At 41.3% G+C, this 17,562-nt stretch overlaps 1 protein-coding gene across 10 annotated transcripts in view; it reads right to left on the bottom strand.

The window, feature by feature from the left end:
• LOC126297914 (thrombospondin type-1 domain-containing protein 7A-like) overlaps window positions 1–17,562 on the bottom strand; it is a 1,219,654-nt gene that overhangs the window by 968,537 nt on the left and 233,555 nt on the right. For all 10 annotated transcript variants that reach the window (XM_049989225.1, XM_049989222.1, XM_049989223.1 and 7 more), the window contains exon 2: window positions 15,380–15,530. In XM_049989225.1, the coding sequence (XP_049845182.1) occupies window positions 15,380–15,494 (115 nt within the window). In that variant the 5' untranslated portion in view covers window positions 15,495–15,530. The remainder of the gene's footprint in view (window positions 1–15,379; window positions 15,531–17,562) is intronic.

Raw genomic sequence — 17,562 nt, 5'->3', positions numbered from 1 at the left:
CGTACGGGTGGTCTGAAATGACAGAGGAGGCTGCTCATCTCAGTCTCAGCCCCTCCCAAACGACTGGGGAAAACGTGATTACTCGAGATATGCGGGAAATACAAGTCCTTTCTTCATTCTGGGACAAATTTTCAATTATCATGCGGTGTTCCTTAACTTATACATTTCACGTACACAAAAACAACAGTCATACAATTTTAGCACTCAGCAGGATGTGAAACAGAAACGAACATGTTAAATATTATGACACTACTTTATTTTTCTTAATAGAAATGTTGTGAACGTTCACACGTTCTGCAGACACTAATGAGACGTAAGTGCTGGCAAATGCAAATAATTTAATTTTTTAAATAGTTTTTATTCAGTCTTATTTCCTTTTATTATAATCCTTACATTAGCAATAAAGGTAAAATAATACTTCTGTAGAAACCAAATAAATATTTCAATATAGCAACAGTCGAGTACAGTAACAAATAAAACTACAAAAAGAGAACGTGAAAGAGCAGTGTACTCGAAATTACGACCACGAAATAAATTCTCCTTTATACATCTCACATTTCATATCCTCGACATATGAAGGCACTTCAAGGCAATGAAGTGTATAAACAGTGAATTTAACATAGAAGAGAATAAAAGTATATTTGAGTTTAACATTTTGAAAGCAGCGTTATCATTAGAGACGGGGAAATAAATCCATCAAAACAAATATCACATTATCTGCTGAAATGATCGAGGGAAACAATGGAAAACACAGGTAAGAATAGGGCGACTGGGTATGAATCCCACTCTTCCCAAGAACATGTCTAGCGCCTTCGAGATATGCGTCAGTGCTCTGCACCTCTCCTACCTTCCGGTCAGGTATGGAGTGCGCGAGAAAGACTCCTTAAATGCCACTGTGCGCACTGCAATTAGTCTGCAATTATGTACGCGTTTCCCACGGAACTAAAGTAAACTGCTAGGCTCCTCGCTTAATACGCATTTAAGAAATTTTGTAAGCAGGCTTTTGGGGTGCAGCTGGCATCTATCTTCAAGGGTTAGTAGTTTTTTTTCAATATTTTGTGTACTTTGAATGTCCCCTGTCAGTCCTGTATGCTATGAGTCACACACTCTTGACCCAAATTCGAGGATGGAACGCATAAGTGATTTTTAACAGTCTGCTTTGTAGACTGACTGCATTCACCCAGTATTGTGTGACCTGCCTTACCAACAACTGAGCCTGTGCGATCATTCCATCTCACATACCAACAAATTGGTACATGAGGCATCTGTATGAACTCACTGATTCCAGTGGTAGATCACTGATGCTGTAATTATAAGATACTACGAATCTGCGTTTTGTGTAGTGCAAGATTTTAAATTTCAGGGCATCCAAAGCAAGTTACCAATATCTGCACTACTTTGAAATTTATCAAGTGTTTTGTCAGCAGTCTCCGTTGGAGACTGATCACATTTTCCCAGTGTGTTAGTCATGGCTGATAGCTTGTCAGCACCTCTGCATAGGCAGAAGCGCTGGATTTTATTTGTCTGAGCAGTTGTAACGTATTGCTAAATTTTAGAGTTCTTTAAAAACGTATTAGACTCTGACTCAAAATTGGTGAATCTTTTGTTCCTTTTATGAGAATTTACTTAATTATAGGTAACTACATCATCTGCAAAACGTCTTAGGTTACTATTAATACTGCCGCGAGCTGTGCGGTGTAACGTACTAGTCAGCGTCGCTGTGTTCTGTGCTGTGGGTCGCCAGTTCAATCTTGAAAACAAGATTTTATTTGCTATTTAGTACTTCACATTTCTGGAGGTTTATTGCAATATCTTATGTTCGTAATATTTGTATATTCTGGATTATTCGATGTGTGTGTAAATAGCACCATTGTGGAATGTTCGATATGTGTACAAATAGCAGTAATCTCCATCTAGGAGTGCAGTTCTGCTTGTAAGTTTATGTTGGTAATAAATGTACTTTTACTTCTAAGTGTTGTGCTTCACTGACGACCCTGCTTTGGGGTTTAATTTTAAAGGTGGTTACAACATGATATTGTCTGGATGAACCGCCGGGTATCGCAAGACATGTACATCACCGTGGCTCCTATTAGGCAAAGTAAAAGCCATCGACTACATGCACAGGAACAGGAATACAAACAATACACCGTACTCAAGGCCCATATATTCGCGATACCATTGATTCCAGGTCAGTAGTCATGCAGCTGCATATCAGACATCCACCAGGATTTCCCAGAGATGATGACGAAATGGCTGAAAGGATTCGACAGACTCGCCACATACAACAGGTGGAATGAATTGATGTGTTCATCAAATTTGCACTTTTACTTGGACGATACAGCTCAATAGTGGTTTGAAAACAACGAAGAGAAGCGTAACAACAAGGACAAATTAAAGAGACAAATTAAAGCGACCGTAGCAGTCGCACGCGAGACCACCGCGGCCGGCGACAAATTAAAGACCGAACTGCATAAACCATTTGGCGACAATCAAAGCAAGTCCGTTTAGCAGATGAACAATTGAAGGGCAGTGCCAAATATTATGGCGCAATGACACAGTCATACACAAATACTAGTTTTTCCCTCTGCGACTATGTGAATTAGCTCATGACACAAGGCGAAGAAATCTCACAGTACAAGAAAGGAATCGCAGAAGACACGTACCGAGCTCTTCTGGGAAACGATGTAACAACAATAGAAAAATTGATCAGGTTGTACCAGCTTATGGAGGAAATGCGCCAGGAAAGAGTCAGACGAAGGTGGATGTTGCGGAAGATCACCATGACTTCGCTTCTCTCACACCCAGGTTGTAAGAAATGAGATGCAGCATTTTAAAGCAGCCACAACAGCCATGTCGAGTACAGAAGAAATAGCGGCCATGGACATCGACCCAGTACGTCAGGTGGTTCAAAATGGTTCAAATAGCTCTGAGCACTATGGGACTTAACTTCTAAGGCCATCAGTCCCCTAGAACGGATAACTAATTAAACCTAACTAACCTAAGGACATCACACACATCCATGCCCGAGGTAGGATTCGAACCTGCAACCGTAGCGGTCGCGTGGTTCCAGACTGTAGTGCCTGGAACCGCTCGGCCACCCTGGCCGGCAAGTCAGTTTTTCGTAGAGAATGTTAAAGAAGGAGTATACCGATCTTTGACATCGATGCCCATCACCAGTACACCACGCCATGAAGAATGACGGAGGCCAACTCGTACAAACGTCGCCGAAGTCAAACAAAACCCAGTATCCGATCAACTCAGGTACAACCAACTCCCGTTCCAAGTAAAATGCCTAGCAGAGAAACACGTATTTGGAGGACGGAGTCGACAAATCGGTATATTTTGACTGTGGACACCCTACACACTATTGGTGCTATTGAAAAGATAAAAGACAAGTGTTCGATGACAGGTATGGAAGTAGATGTCAGTCATGGCAATCCTCTTGAGGCAAGTCAAACGCGGACGATTATAGCCGAGCTGCGAGTTCTAAGCAGTTCACCATGCCCTAGACGAGGTCCTTCCCAGCACTCATCAGCCGTTCCTCATATCCATACAGAAGGACTAGCAAGTCTGTTAGGCGCAGAGTTCAGAAAAAGTAAGCATAACGATCGTCTATGGAGGTGAGGCCATCAGAGATGAAAATCTTCCTTGGATGGAAGCTACCATGATGACAGGAAATCTCATCGACGTCACCATACATGGCTAACTTATCTGGGCACTAGTCGACTCATGGGATTCATTTTCTCATAATGTCAATTGCTTATCGAAGCTGGCTGAAGAAGACTGTTCCATGATATGAAAGCAACTGTGCCGAAGGTCGCAAATGGAAAATACGTCGAAACGAAAGTAAAATGTAATGGAAGAATAACTAGCAATGACACAACACTGTCCTGCAAATTTGTCACTTTAACGGAATACAGTCATGATGTTACTATCGGATGGGACATCTTGCATGCATCTTAAGCAGCTATAGACTGTGGATGATCAGAGCTCCAAACTGACAAAGCTACTCCAATAACTACATATAACAAAGATTACTTGCGGTAGCTGTTTGCTGTTGGCTACAATGTTATCCCACCATTGTCAGCGATATGAGTTCCAATTATGAGTCGAGAGGCTCAGTTAAACCATGAAGCTCTTGTCGGTCACAAAAACCTGCTAAGGCCCAGAAAAGAAATTTAGATGCCAGCGACGATCATAAGCACTGTAAGCAGTCAAGGAGAAATTTGGATCACTGATTGTTAAGAACAGCCACAATTCATCTGGTCACCTTGGTTCCATGACAGTTGTAATCTAAATCAGATGAAGGTATCACTAGCTAGGTCTCTAACAGATTCGTTAGACACTATGTGCGCTCCTGTAAGGAACGCCAACGATGAAAACGCATTCTGGAATTACCCCCGGGAGCATCTGATACCAATCCCAATGGCAGTAGGACCACTTCTTCCATCTGGAATTAATATGTTGGGATGGATCCTGAAACTGACAATTGGGAATCGATGGATAATTCATTGTGCTGAATGATTCAGACTGTTTTGTAAAAGGTAGAAAATTTTAGTGGCTGGCGAGACAGAGTAACTCAGGATTCTATTTTGAGTACGCTCCTGTTCCTTCTACATGTGAGTGATCTTGTACTTAACATTCAACAAGCAACATTAGCACTTTTTACAGATGTACTAGTGTTATAATGAGCCCCATTAGATACAAGCCAACAGAAGAGTTGGTAAATGACACTTTCCAAAGAATTTTAAGGTGTTCTCTACAAGTAGACGCCCCCTAAATTTTCAAGCAGCCATAATACACTGAGTTCTGTACAACAAAAACAGTTATAAGAACAAATCATGTATCACATGAGCGGGAGTTAGTATATAGGGGAGTTTGCTCCAAGTTTTTGGGTGTGGGTGCTGATGAAAACCTGAACTCAAAGAAGCGTATTAATGAGCTTCTCTAACAATTAAGTTCAGCTGGTTCTACTCTCCCTCCCAAGGGACAGTGCCTTATCCAAGGTGCCTTCAGTACCGATCGGGAAGGTTTGTGTGGTCGGGCGAAGTTGAGGCCTATGCCGGTTGTAGTGTAGCTACTGGCAGGGTCACCCAAGCCGGACAGGCCTCAACCGAGGAGGCAGACGAAATTTGTCCCACCTAGGGAAGGGGGATCTCTATAGGGGCGGTGAAGCCAACCTCCTAGGAGAGTAAACCCTCATATCAAATCCTGGTCCTCCAAGTTGAGGTTTGGTCAATGGACCAGCACTCCATTATCCATAAAAAATTTCTGCGAGCTCGAGAATCTAGAGCGGAGCCACGGAAATCGGATAGAAACTCTTTACGACAATTATTGGCAAGGAAAAGGACATTGAGAGTTGGTACATGCAACGTTCAAAGCCTGACAAATAAACACACCGAAATGGAGAATGAAATTAGTCGACTGAAGGTGCACATAATTGTTCTGCCAGAAACAAAAAAAGAAGGGACGTGGGAATGATAAATTTGCAAATTTAATCCATCTTTTGTCTGGAGTTGATAAACATATCCAAGCAAAAACAGATGTTTCCATTCTAATTAACAAAGCTCTGAACGCTTACATCAAGGACTATGCATTTGTATACGTAAGAATTGTCACTATTACCATAAAGTTATCTAGTATTGAAACAGTTATAATAGGGGTGTATGCACTAAACGACGATGCGGCACAGCAAACAAAAGACCATTTCTACCAGTAATTAGACCATCTACTCAACAAGTCAAAAAGCACCAAGAAGTAATAATAGCAGGAGATTTTAATGCGAGGGTTGGCTCACAGGTAAATGATGCAGAAGTAGGAAGATATGGAGAAAGTGTCATTAATAGTTCTGGAGAGAATCTTGTAGAATGCTGTAACCAAAATGACTTGAAAATTCTGAACACACACTACTCATATAAAGATATCCGCAGATATACATGAGAGAGATCGTCATTACAGCAGAAATCAATAACTGATTACATCTTTAGCCAGAAACGGCCAAAACTGGTAGTTAAAGACTGTAGAGTCATGCAGGGATCTGATCACTACATAGTTTCAGCAAAGTTGACATATCCATTTAGGAGAAAACCATCAACAACTGGACAAGTGGCTGACCACAGCAATAATGAGAAATTAGAGCAGGCAAGGTATAAGCCCTTTCTGCTGAAGCAGTTCAGCATTAAGGATTTATTTCAACGTATATTAGAAAGTGAACTAAAAGTGTTTCCAGAGGATGACAATGTTGAAGTAGAATATGAAAATATTGGAAAAGCACTAACAAAAATTTCTCTGGAGGTATTAGGGACTGAGAGTAAGAGTCTAGGTAAACGGGATCCTCCATGGATGTCTGATGATCTGAAGACGTTGATTAGGGAAAAGAAAAATCTCTACAAAAATGATTAACACCTAAATCACTACAGGACAGACAAAACTACCAGACAGCAAATTACGAATTAAGAAACAGAATTAAAATAGAAAACAACAAGATGTGGGAAGAGAAATATCTAGAAATTGAGAGTCTGGATCAGAAACAACAGAAGAGTGAAGGACAAATACCAATATGAAGAAAACACAAATAAACAAAGCAGTAGACAACCTAACTCCCTTAAAGGAATGGAAAAAGCATTATGCAGACCTTTTAATTGAAGATAGGCCATATTACGCGCAAGGGAATGAAGAGAAGACGGAAGTAATTGATCGAAATGTAAACATTACAGCAGAGGAATTGAATTGTGCATTAATTTAAATGAAGAATGGCCGATCACCTGGTCCAGGAAACATTCCTATTGAATTATTGAAGGCTGGAGGAAGATACCTGAAGAAACGAATAACCTGCCTGATGAACAACTGTCGTAAAAGGACTGAAATTCCCTCCGAATAGAAAAAGTCATCTACGGTTTCTATTTTAAAGAAAGGGAATAGAAAAGGCACAAACTGCTATAGAGGCATTAGTGTCAACTCTACAATTAGCCACTTATTTGTCAAGATAATGTTTGAAAAAATTAGCCAAAAATGTTGGCCACCATATTGGGGAAGACCAGGGCGGGCTTAGGCAGAACAGATTATGTAAATATAACCTATTTATTTTACAGCAACTAATGGAGAAATTTATGGCAGTAGGGAAGGAGATACACATTGCCTTTGTAGATTTAGCAGAAGCTTACGATACAATACCTAGATGTAAGCTGTGGGAAACTATGAAAGGAATAGGTATGGATGATCTCCTTTTACAAATTATTATTGAAATGTACAGGGATAATGTGGTGCAGAGTAAACGAGGTTCAAAGTTATCAGAACCTATGAATATCATAAAAGGTTTGCGACAAGGTTGCAGTATGTCACGCATCTTGTTAAATTTATATGTAGAAGTGGCTCTCCGAAATTGGAAGAGCAGCTGCAGAGGAATGGGAATCACTGTCAACGATGTACAGATATTTTCATTAAGTTTTGCTGACGACCAAGCAATTAGAGCACAAGATGATTATGACCATGAGTTCATGATACGACGATTATATCAGGAATACAACAGATGGGAGACTACAAATGAGTCTAACAAAAACAGAGTATCTGGAGGTGAATAGTGAGGCTAAATTTGAAGTACACATCAATGACAAAGCAGTTATGAGACAGGTAGAGAAATTTAAATATGTAAGTAGGCTGTTTAGGTTTTTTTTTATTGGTAACGCCACATAGCGTTCTGTATGAAAAATCACTGGCTGTGCTGTGTGCAGTCAGTGGCTGGTTGGCATTGTTGTAATACTCGCCATTGTAGTGTTGGGCAGCTGGATGTTAACAGCGCATAGCATTATGCAGTTGGAGGTGTGTCGCCAGCAGTGGTGGATGTGGGGAGAGAGATGGCGGAGTTTTGAAATTTGTAAGACTGGATGTCATGAACTGCTATATATATTATGACTTTTGATGATATTAAGGTAAATATATTGTTTGTTCTCTATTAAAATCTTTCATTTGCTAACTATGCCTATCAGTAGTTAGTGCCTTCCGTAGTTTGAATCTTTTATTTAGCTGGCATAAGTGGCCCTCGCTGTATTGCAGTAGCTTGAGTAACGAAGATTTTTGTGAGGTAAGTGATTTGTGAAACGTATAGGTTAATGTTAGTCAGGGCCATTCTTTTGAAAGTCAGATTGCGTTGCGCTAAAAATATTGTGTGTCAGTTTAAGCACAGTCATGTACAAAAGTTCTAAGGGGACGTTTCAAATATCTCGGGGTACATATTGATAAAAATGGATTGGGCGATACAGAAGTAAAATATAGACTACAGCAAAGTGCTAGGGGGTATGAATTATTTTTGGTGGGATAAGAATATTTCCAGCAGCAATGAGAAAAGGATAGGTAAGATAATGGTTGAATCAGTGCTATGCTTTGGTTCAGAACTATGGATCTTAAATGAGGATGTCAAAAGAAGACTAAGAGCTGTGGAAAAGGATTATTTGGGTAGGAGTGCCAGAATATCAAGAATCGAAATAAAAACTAATGATGACGTAAGAGTTAGAATCAAGGCAAATGATTCAGTGATAGATAAAATTGAAAGAAAATCATTAAAATGGTACGGATATATGATGAGAATGCCAAATCATCGGTGGCCAAAGGAGGTTAATCAATGGAAATAGCCCGGCAGACGTAAACGCGGAGGACCACGACGTTCTTGGACAGACCACATACAGTAAATGGAGTAATGGAACATCGCAGCATCGACAAGGAAGATGCGCTGGATGACGAGGCTTGGCGGAGGATGACAGGAATACAAGAAAATGTTGTTATTATTTAATCTTTGTATTGATTAATCCTGTAATAAGTAAAATAGTTTTACTCTTTGTACAACTGTTAACCTTGGTAACGAACAAATCAGCCTCCTGGCTTAACATGCATATTTCCACTCAATAATGTATAACCGAATAATTTTATGGGGTAACGCATCACGTAAAAAGAAAGTCTAATGCGTGGTGTTCACCCACGGACGTCATGTATGTACCACTTGAAGGAAGTAGGCACTCTCACTGCTCTGTCACAATACATATATTCGCTAATGAAATTCATCTTAAATAATGCATCGCAATTTGAGATGAACAGTGATGTCCATACCTACGACACTAGAGGGCCAATTAAGTTTATTACCCATTATTATAGCTATCAGTGCCTTAGAAAGAAGTTTAATCTGCAACAACAACAATTTTGACCATTTTCCCAGTAACATAAAATGTCTGACAGGTAGCAAAGCAAGTTTTGAATCTAATTTAAGAGCATTACTCCTGGACAACTCCTTCGATTCCATTGACGGATTTCTAATTGAAAACTGATAGACAATAAGAAAAAAGGGTTCATTAATGTTAACTCTAATCACGTATGCATATCCTGTAAACTGAGGCGTTTCACATCATTTCGATAAAAGAGTCGTACAAATTTTCTATCGGACATGTAACTGACAAACTAACTAACCTACTAACTAATAGTCTGTACTGGCTACCTCATTCACTGTGCAGTCACCAAGGGTAAAACGACTACCAACTAGCCGGAATTCGCAAATGTTGTCCTTGTAGAAGACATCATTTTGAAGCGCGGAGCACTCCATTTGACGATCTCTGATCGTCGAAATGTTTCTCCAGTCGAGAATTATATCAGAGATACTTTCTCATTGCAATGTCACCCACACGCTGACAGCCACCTACCACTCGCAGAGGAATGACCTCACAGAAATGATGTGAAAAGTATCAGTTTATAGGATATGCATACCTCCAGAGAAAATGGTTCAAATGGCTCTTTTCACTATGGGACTTCACTTCTGAGGTCATCAGTCCCCTAGAACTTAGAACTACTTAAACCTAACCAACCTAAGGACATCACACACATCCATGCCCGAGGCAGGATTCTAACCTGCGACCGTAGCGGTCGCGCGGCTTCAGACTGCACCGCCTAGAACCGCTCGGTCACTCCGGTCGGCTAGAAGTGAATTACACTAGTAAGCTGACGACAGACTATCGTGCTTGCAAGATATTTCAGACAAGCTAAGACCACGGGGAATCAATCTGATAATGAGCAAATAAAATTGACTTAATGCAGAGAGACTTTGTAGGAACTTTAGGGAGAGCATGTTTTATGCAACGGTTGAGTAATCATCGAATACAAACGATAATCAGAAGTCGTGGTGGCGAAATTGGATGATCCGCAGCGGAGGAATTAGTATTACTGGAAAAAAAGAGCTTTATTGTCAAAGACAGAAGGAGCAAAATCTCCGCAAACAAGGACTGAGTGCGCAGACGAAACGATGCAGTTACTTAGGGGAAGTAAAGAGTTAAAATTTTTTGCGTTGTTATCATGAGGACATATAGCAAGTAAGTTTAAGAGAAACAAGTCGGGAGGAGGGGTTAGCGATATGACTTCAAAACAGTTTACAATTAATTTCTCCTACGATTGTGATAAACCAGACAACAAAGACTCGGAATGCAAGGCACGGGCGAAGAGGTGTTTGGATTACAGCGGAAAGATGTACCAATAACAGTGGAGGAGAAACTGAAAGAATGTGGGTTTTAGGCCGATAGGGAGTCCCAAAGGCAAATCAGGCTTCGTGAGGAAAATATATTGTGGTTGATAGTGGATTGTGAAGTACCATGATGCAACGAAAGGGAAGTTGTTATCCCGAAACCGTAAACTGTTCAAGGAGTGTATGTTCTGCAATCGTTAGTGAAAATGCAAATTGGAGAATGTGTAGTAAGTGCGAAGAATTTGTCAGATGTCAGAGTACAACTGAAGAACGTCAGGTTAGTGCTGAAAGAATTAGCGCAACTAACAAAGGTGTATGTAGCGGCAAATGGTGAGTAAGTTGTAGGAAAAACAGCAAGTTGTGGTAGCGTTTTGTGAAAAAATTTGAGAGGAGATCACTTAAATGCCGAAGAATAGAATACATTAGTAAAAGTCTACACAGAGTACGTAGATTTATTCCACCTACCAGGTGAAAAAATGTCACATACGTCCGTAGTGATCGACAGAATCCTGACAGCAACGGAACATACATGGAAAATGGAGCTAAACTGTACAGAATACCCAGGACAGATGAAGAAAGATAGTAAGAGCACATGGAACATCTTTATCGCCAGTCACAGAGAAAAGAGACGCCAGTGGCAAACAGAAGTGGAGTATCACAATGGACTACTGGTAATTAAATGACATTATTGGAAGCAATGCATTTCCGCTACCAAATCTCTCCGATATTTTGGTACAACTAAGGTAAACAAAGTACTTCTCGAGGCTTTATCTTTCTAGAGGATACTACCAAATATCGATGGACGAGTACAGTGAGAAGACGGCGTTCAGCTCAAACTATCAGCACTATATATACAAACGAATTCCCATGGGTCTGTAACACAACTTTGAGAGGCCTGCAAGGAATAAAATGTCTCGCGTGTCTACGCGATATGCGACATAGGGTGTTACGGAAGGAACCTGTAGGACACAGTGAGAAGCTTCATTTACTTTTTGATAGGTTGTGGGAGCATAAGTTAAAGCTGCAACCGGATACGTGTGCATTCTTAAGGAAAGAAGTAATCTTCTTAGGCCATTGTATTGTGGACAAGGGAATCTCACCAGAAATGATAAGGACGGATAAGGTGAAGTTCTTTCCACAGCCAAGAACAACAGAGGAATTGGAATCGTTTCTAGGCTAATAAGGTTCTACTGAAAATTCAATGCGAAGTTAAGCAAAACTGCGAAGCCACTCCAAGAATTGCTAACGAAAGGTATAAAATAGGAGTGATATGAAAGTTAAAACAATACTTTCGAGGAATTGTTAATTTATCACTATTCCAATATCCAGATTTTACAAAGACTTTTATACTGATGCCAGATGCGAGCAGTGCACCATTAGGCGCGGTCCTGTTCCAAGGCAAGGAAGTTGGCTTAGGCTTCCCCATTACATACAAGGTTGAATTAAATTGTAATACCACAGAGAAAGAATTGCTGGCTATAGAATTTGCAGTAAAGCAACTCTGACTGTACATATAGGGACGACGTTTTACAGTGATAGCAGACCATAAGCCATTAACATGGATATTCAGTGTAAATAATATCATTTTAAGACTCCTGAAGTGAAGATTCAGGCCTGAAGAATATGACTGTGATGTAACCTATAAGCCAAGTAGGCTGAATACCAATGTGGGAACTCTTAGAAGAACATGGCGCAGTGAACATATCCATACTGACAGGAATCATCAGGAAGGAAATTAAGTGAGTGCTGAAATAGAAAGTAATGAGGAGATATCAGTAGATGAAAACGTATATGTTAGAGAAAGCGAGTTTAGTCCTGAGGAAGAGCAATGAATACTAAAAGAAATGCATGATAACCCCTTGACGGCACCTGGGCATGCATAGAATGATGGAGAGAGTAAGGCAGTATAAGCAATGGAAAGGAATGAAACACAATATAGAAGAATAGATACGTAAGTGTCCGTCATCTTAAAAGAATAAGTTTACACAGGCAATGACAAAAATGCCATTGGAAAGAACAGATATGGCAGGATGTATATTCGAAAAGTCTTCAGTGGACATCTAAGGCTCCCAGATAAAAGATACATACGGACGTACCAAGAAAATTTAAGTAAGTTCCCTTTAGCTGTGTCAGTAGGACAACAAGTCGCCGACGTAGTATCAGAAGCATTTGTAGAACACATAGCACGAGGGTTGGAACTTTAATAATGCCAACTATTTATTTACAGCCCGTACAAAATAGATACATGTTTTAAACTTCTGCTGACCTTCAAAGTAGTCACCAGCATTGTGTGTAACATGTTGCCAGCGATATGGAAGTCGTAGGATACTCTTAGCAGTGCCAGTTGTGCTGACAGTTAGAGCATCGCGGTGTATTGCCTGACGAATTTATAGCAGCTCTGAAGCGAATGCTGTGGTGTGTTTCCTTCAGTTTAGAAATCGTGTTGCACCCATGAGGGCTTACGTCAGGGGAGTGCAGTAGGTTACCACTTAGCAGCCCCATAAGTCAAGCAAATCGGTAACAGCTTTCACTGTACTTGCTTAAGCATTGTCCTGCAAAATGATGGTCAGGTTACGCAGAAAGTGTCATCACTTCTGTCTCTATGCTGTTCATTTTTGGGACACAACCTACGACCAGCTTAGAGACAGAAGTGATGACACTTGGGCGGGTTTAGGGACATTTCTGAACAGTCAACCGGATGAAGCAAAACAGGTGATGTAATTTTTTTTTTTTTGATGTGTGTGACAGTAGTCAGATACACAGATAAGCCAAAACATTATGACATTATTGGATGCCGCCTGGTGGTGTTGCGGGAACGTGACGTGGTAACCACATTATGAAAATGGATCAGACACGGACGGGGTATCACCCTAGCGAAGATATTGGCTACAGTAGATTGAGATAATCGATTATGACAAGGGGCAGATTATTATTATTCATAGCACGTGAACGAGTATCTCGAAAACAACGAAGCTGGTCGAATGGACACGTGCTACTGTTTCGGCCATCTACGCAAAGAGGTAGAAGGGCAGTGGAAGTAGCACTAGCCGCTACATGGTTGGACGCCCACCGCTTTTCACAGACCGTGAGGTTCGGAAGCTTGCCTGTTCAGTAAAGTTGAATAAATGGTAATCAGTGGCATCTCTACCGAAAGAACACAATGCTGGTGCACTCACATGTGTTTTGAAGCACACCGTTCATTGTACATTGTCATAGAGCTTCGCAGCAGACCGCCCCTACGTGTTCACATGTTGACCCACTAGGCACGGGATCATTGAGCTCCGACGGTCTATCTATGCAAACGTGTCGGCTCTTCGAGTGAATCACAATTTTACTACGCTAGGTCACTCGCCGTCTCCACAAACGCCGACATCGAGCTGAACGGCGGCTCGAAATGTGCAGCTCGCCACGGACGCAGACTGGTGGGGGCAGTATTATGCCATGGGAGACATTCTCCTGCGCTTGTATGGGACCTGTTGTAGTAGTCGAACACATGCTGACAGCTGCATACAACATGCATCCCTTCACACTTGATGTCTTCCCCGACGGCGATTTCATCTTTCAGCAGGATAACTATCCTTGTCTCGGAGTCAGTGGTTTGAGGAGCATTATAGTGAACTCATGTCGATGTCTCGTCGATCAAATTTGCCAAATCCTACGGAATCAATCTGAGTCGCTGTCGGGCACCATCCGACAAACAAACTATTAAGCAGGTGGTCATATCTGGGGAATTATTTCTATGGTGACACTGAAATATTGCTGTGATGGTTATAAATGCATCTGAGTTATTGTGCTTCGACGGCAAACAGTCGGGAATAACTTGCTTTCTCACATCCACAGTTCCAATTTCAGTCTACAGATAACAGGATGAATCTATGGGTCAAATAAAAATTACAATTCATTCACCGTGTAATAACATGCAGCAACATAGGCAGCGTGAAATTAAGAGGATATTCCTCGAGGAGAGATTTATCAGCAGGAAATGAATGAAATAACACTAACAGTGTGGAGAAATATCAGATAAACCTTCGACTAACTCTAGAAAGAAGTTTTGTTTGACAACTACCAATGAACACTGTAAAATTTTAGTCAAGCACCAACTTAATTAGCGGATGAAAGTAGTCCACTAGTATCTTTTTCGAAGGCACTGGGGTCGAAACTCATTGCAGTAAAACTTAGGATGAGAAAACACTGGTTGCGTTTTCGCCACTCAACAGTCGTATGGGTATGAATAAGGAAAGGTGCTGAAAGAACTGACGGCGGAATATAAATAGAAAAAATGACTCTAGGTAAAATTCCGTACTTCTGGCGAAATGAACTATGCTGTGCTTCTAATTACTGTTTAGGGTATTTCATATATTGCTGGTAGGACGTCCAAGGTACACGACATACGTTTTCAAGGCAAGTTGTAATATCTGGCTAGCTTCATCGTTGACGCAAGTTTGCTAATGAATTTTGGAACACATTTGGTTTTAAAAGAATTTGACTTTCTTTGACCTTTTCTTACTGTTTCGTAGATACATGGTACTGATACTGCTTCCGAATCACTGTGCGCCTAACCATTTTATCTAAATGTGTATCACTTCTAGGATCACTGTACCAGTAATGAAAATTTCTTGTACCCATTGTAATTCCGATCTCATACCATCGAATTATTCGAACTTTCGATAAAGAAAGAGATCAGTAAATAAATAAACCATTCTCTTATAGGAAAACTTGATAAATACTAGATTGAATCTTGCATTCAGTACAGAAATTTTTCAACAACAAAACTGCGTCACATTGGAGAAGACTCTATAAGCATTTTTTTCAGGGTTACTAGTAGAGGCTTTGTTTATACACACCGAAACAATAATGAATATATTAAGAAATGGTTGCACTAACCTGCTTTCCATATAAACTCCTCTCTCTTGCCGAATCGGCTATTGAGTCGGTTCCTGGCCACGGATCCTTCGACCAGTATCACGACAATCAGCAATAATATGCGTAGGCCCGACATCTTGGAGATACCAAGGTCCTAGGCCATACGCTTTTTCTGAAACAGATAAATGAGTACGTTCTTGAGTTCGGTTTCTGGGATAGAATGTGCAGAGCTTGTACTTGCTCCTATAAAAGAAAATACTAACAATTAACACAAATATTCATTTTTTATTCGTGTATGTGTATTTAGTCTCTAATATGTGTTAAAAGTCGAAGTGAACTTATCTTACGTGTATAACGGTATCTCACCCTGTCCTTCACACATCCTCCACCAGGTGATTAAAAAGCACCTTTCCACAAACTCTTTGAAGATCACCGCAAATCCAATACATCCTTTAAACCCAAAGACCAAAATCCTATTTTCATCCTAATTCTCTCCAATTCAGGACTCCTCCTACGCCTATACCAACATGTGGTCATCTTCCCTACACATGTGCAAACTCCATATATTGTCAAAAGGCAATTTTAAAAACCTTCCTGTTCTCCAGAACTCTATGTTGACATCTAGCCACCCCACAAGACACAGTCGTTGTCCCCAAATCGTTTTCTTCATCAAGGATCCAATAACCGTTCCACTCTCTTTACAACCATAAACACAGCTTTTACCAGCTCCACTTATCGATAAAACTTTACTGTCCATCATATTTCGCTACGGCCCTTCAACAGGCACAGTGACCCATCCATCAGCATTGTTAGTCATATTCAAGTGATCAGACAGGATGCTTACGTACGTGTCACCTGTCAAACTTGTATGTAGACGTATAATGGGTCACATATCACTCCAACTGTGCACGCCTCACATCATTACAGAGTCTCCACCAGTTTGAACAGTCACCTGTTGATATACAGGTTGTCTCCATACACGTACACCCGCTCGATACAATCTGAGACGAGACTCATCCGACCAGGCAACATGTTTCCAGTCATCTACAGGCCAATGTCGGCATTGACGGGCCCAGGAGAGCCGTAAATCTTTGGATCGAGAAGTCATCAAGGGTATACGAGTGGGCCTTCGGCTCCGAAAGCCCATATCGATTATGTTTCGTTGAAAGGTTCGCACGCTGACACTTATAGATGGCTCAGCATTGAAATCTGCAGCAATCTGCGGAAGGGTTACATTTCTGTCACGTTGAACGATTCTCTTCAGTCGTCGTTGGTTCCGTTCTTGCAGGATCTTTTTGCGGCCGCATCGATGTCGGATATTTGATGTTTTATAGGATTCCAGATATTCACGGTACTCTCTTGAAATGCTCGTACGGGAAAATCCCCACTTCATCGCTATCTTGGAGATGCTGTGTCCCATCGCTCGTGCCCCGACTATAACACCTCGCTCAAACTCACTTAAATCTTGATAACCTCCCATTGTAGCAGCAGTATCCGATCTAACGACTGTCCTAGACACTTGATGTCTTACATAGGCATCGCCGAACGCAGCGCCGTATTTTGCCTGTTTACATATCTCTGTATTTGAATATGCATGCCAATATCACTTTCTTTGGCACTTCAGTGTTGAAATCCTACAACCCCCCCCCCCCCCCCCCCCCCGTTCTGGTCAAATTACTGTGCCCACCTGACAAACGCCTGAATAACCACTTTTTGCAGCGCAGACCGCTGTGAGACGTGCAGGAAGAGTGTCAGTGAGGATCTGAATGCTACCGACGGGGATGTAGGGTCATGCCGTTTCCAGTGCCGTAGCCACCTGCGTTAGGTTTCTCTGCTGTGGATCTACGGCGCGAACAACTGATCGAGGTGGTCCCATAGATTATCGATCGGGCTCAAATCCACGGACGTTGATGGCCAAGGGCGTACACTAAACTCATCCTGGTGCTCTTCGAACCCCGCACGTAAACTACGAGCTATGTGACACGTTGAATTGTCCTGCTTGTAGATACCATCGTGCCAATCAGAAACAAACTGCGCGTACGGGTGGAGGACATGGTCGACAAGAATAGATGCATACTTGCGTTGATCCAGTGTCGGTTTCAGAATGACATCACCCAGGGAGGCGACGAAGAGATTCCTTAGACCACAACGCACCCTCCTCCGGCCTAGACTCTTCCGACGAAAGTTGCCATGTGTTTTATTTC

Source organism: Schistocerca gregaria, chromosome X (genome assembly GCF_023897955.1).
Source record: "Schistocerca gregaria isolate iqSchGreg1 chromosome X, iqSchGreg1.2, whole genome shotgun sequence".
NCBI classification, from domain to species: domain Eukaryota; kingdom Metazoa; phylum Arthropoda; class Insecta; order Orthoptera; family Acrididae; genus Schistocerca; species Schistocerca gregaria.
This window is presented reverse-complemented; position numbering and strand designations above follow the sequence as displayed.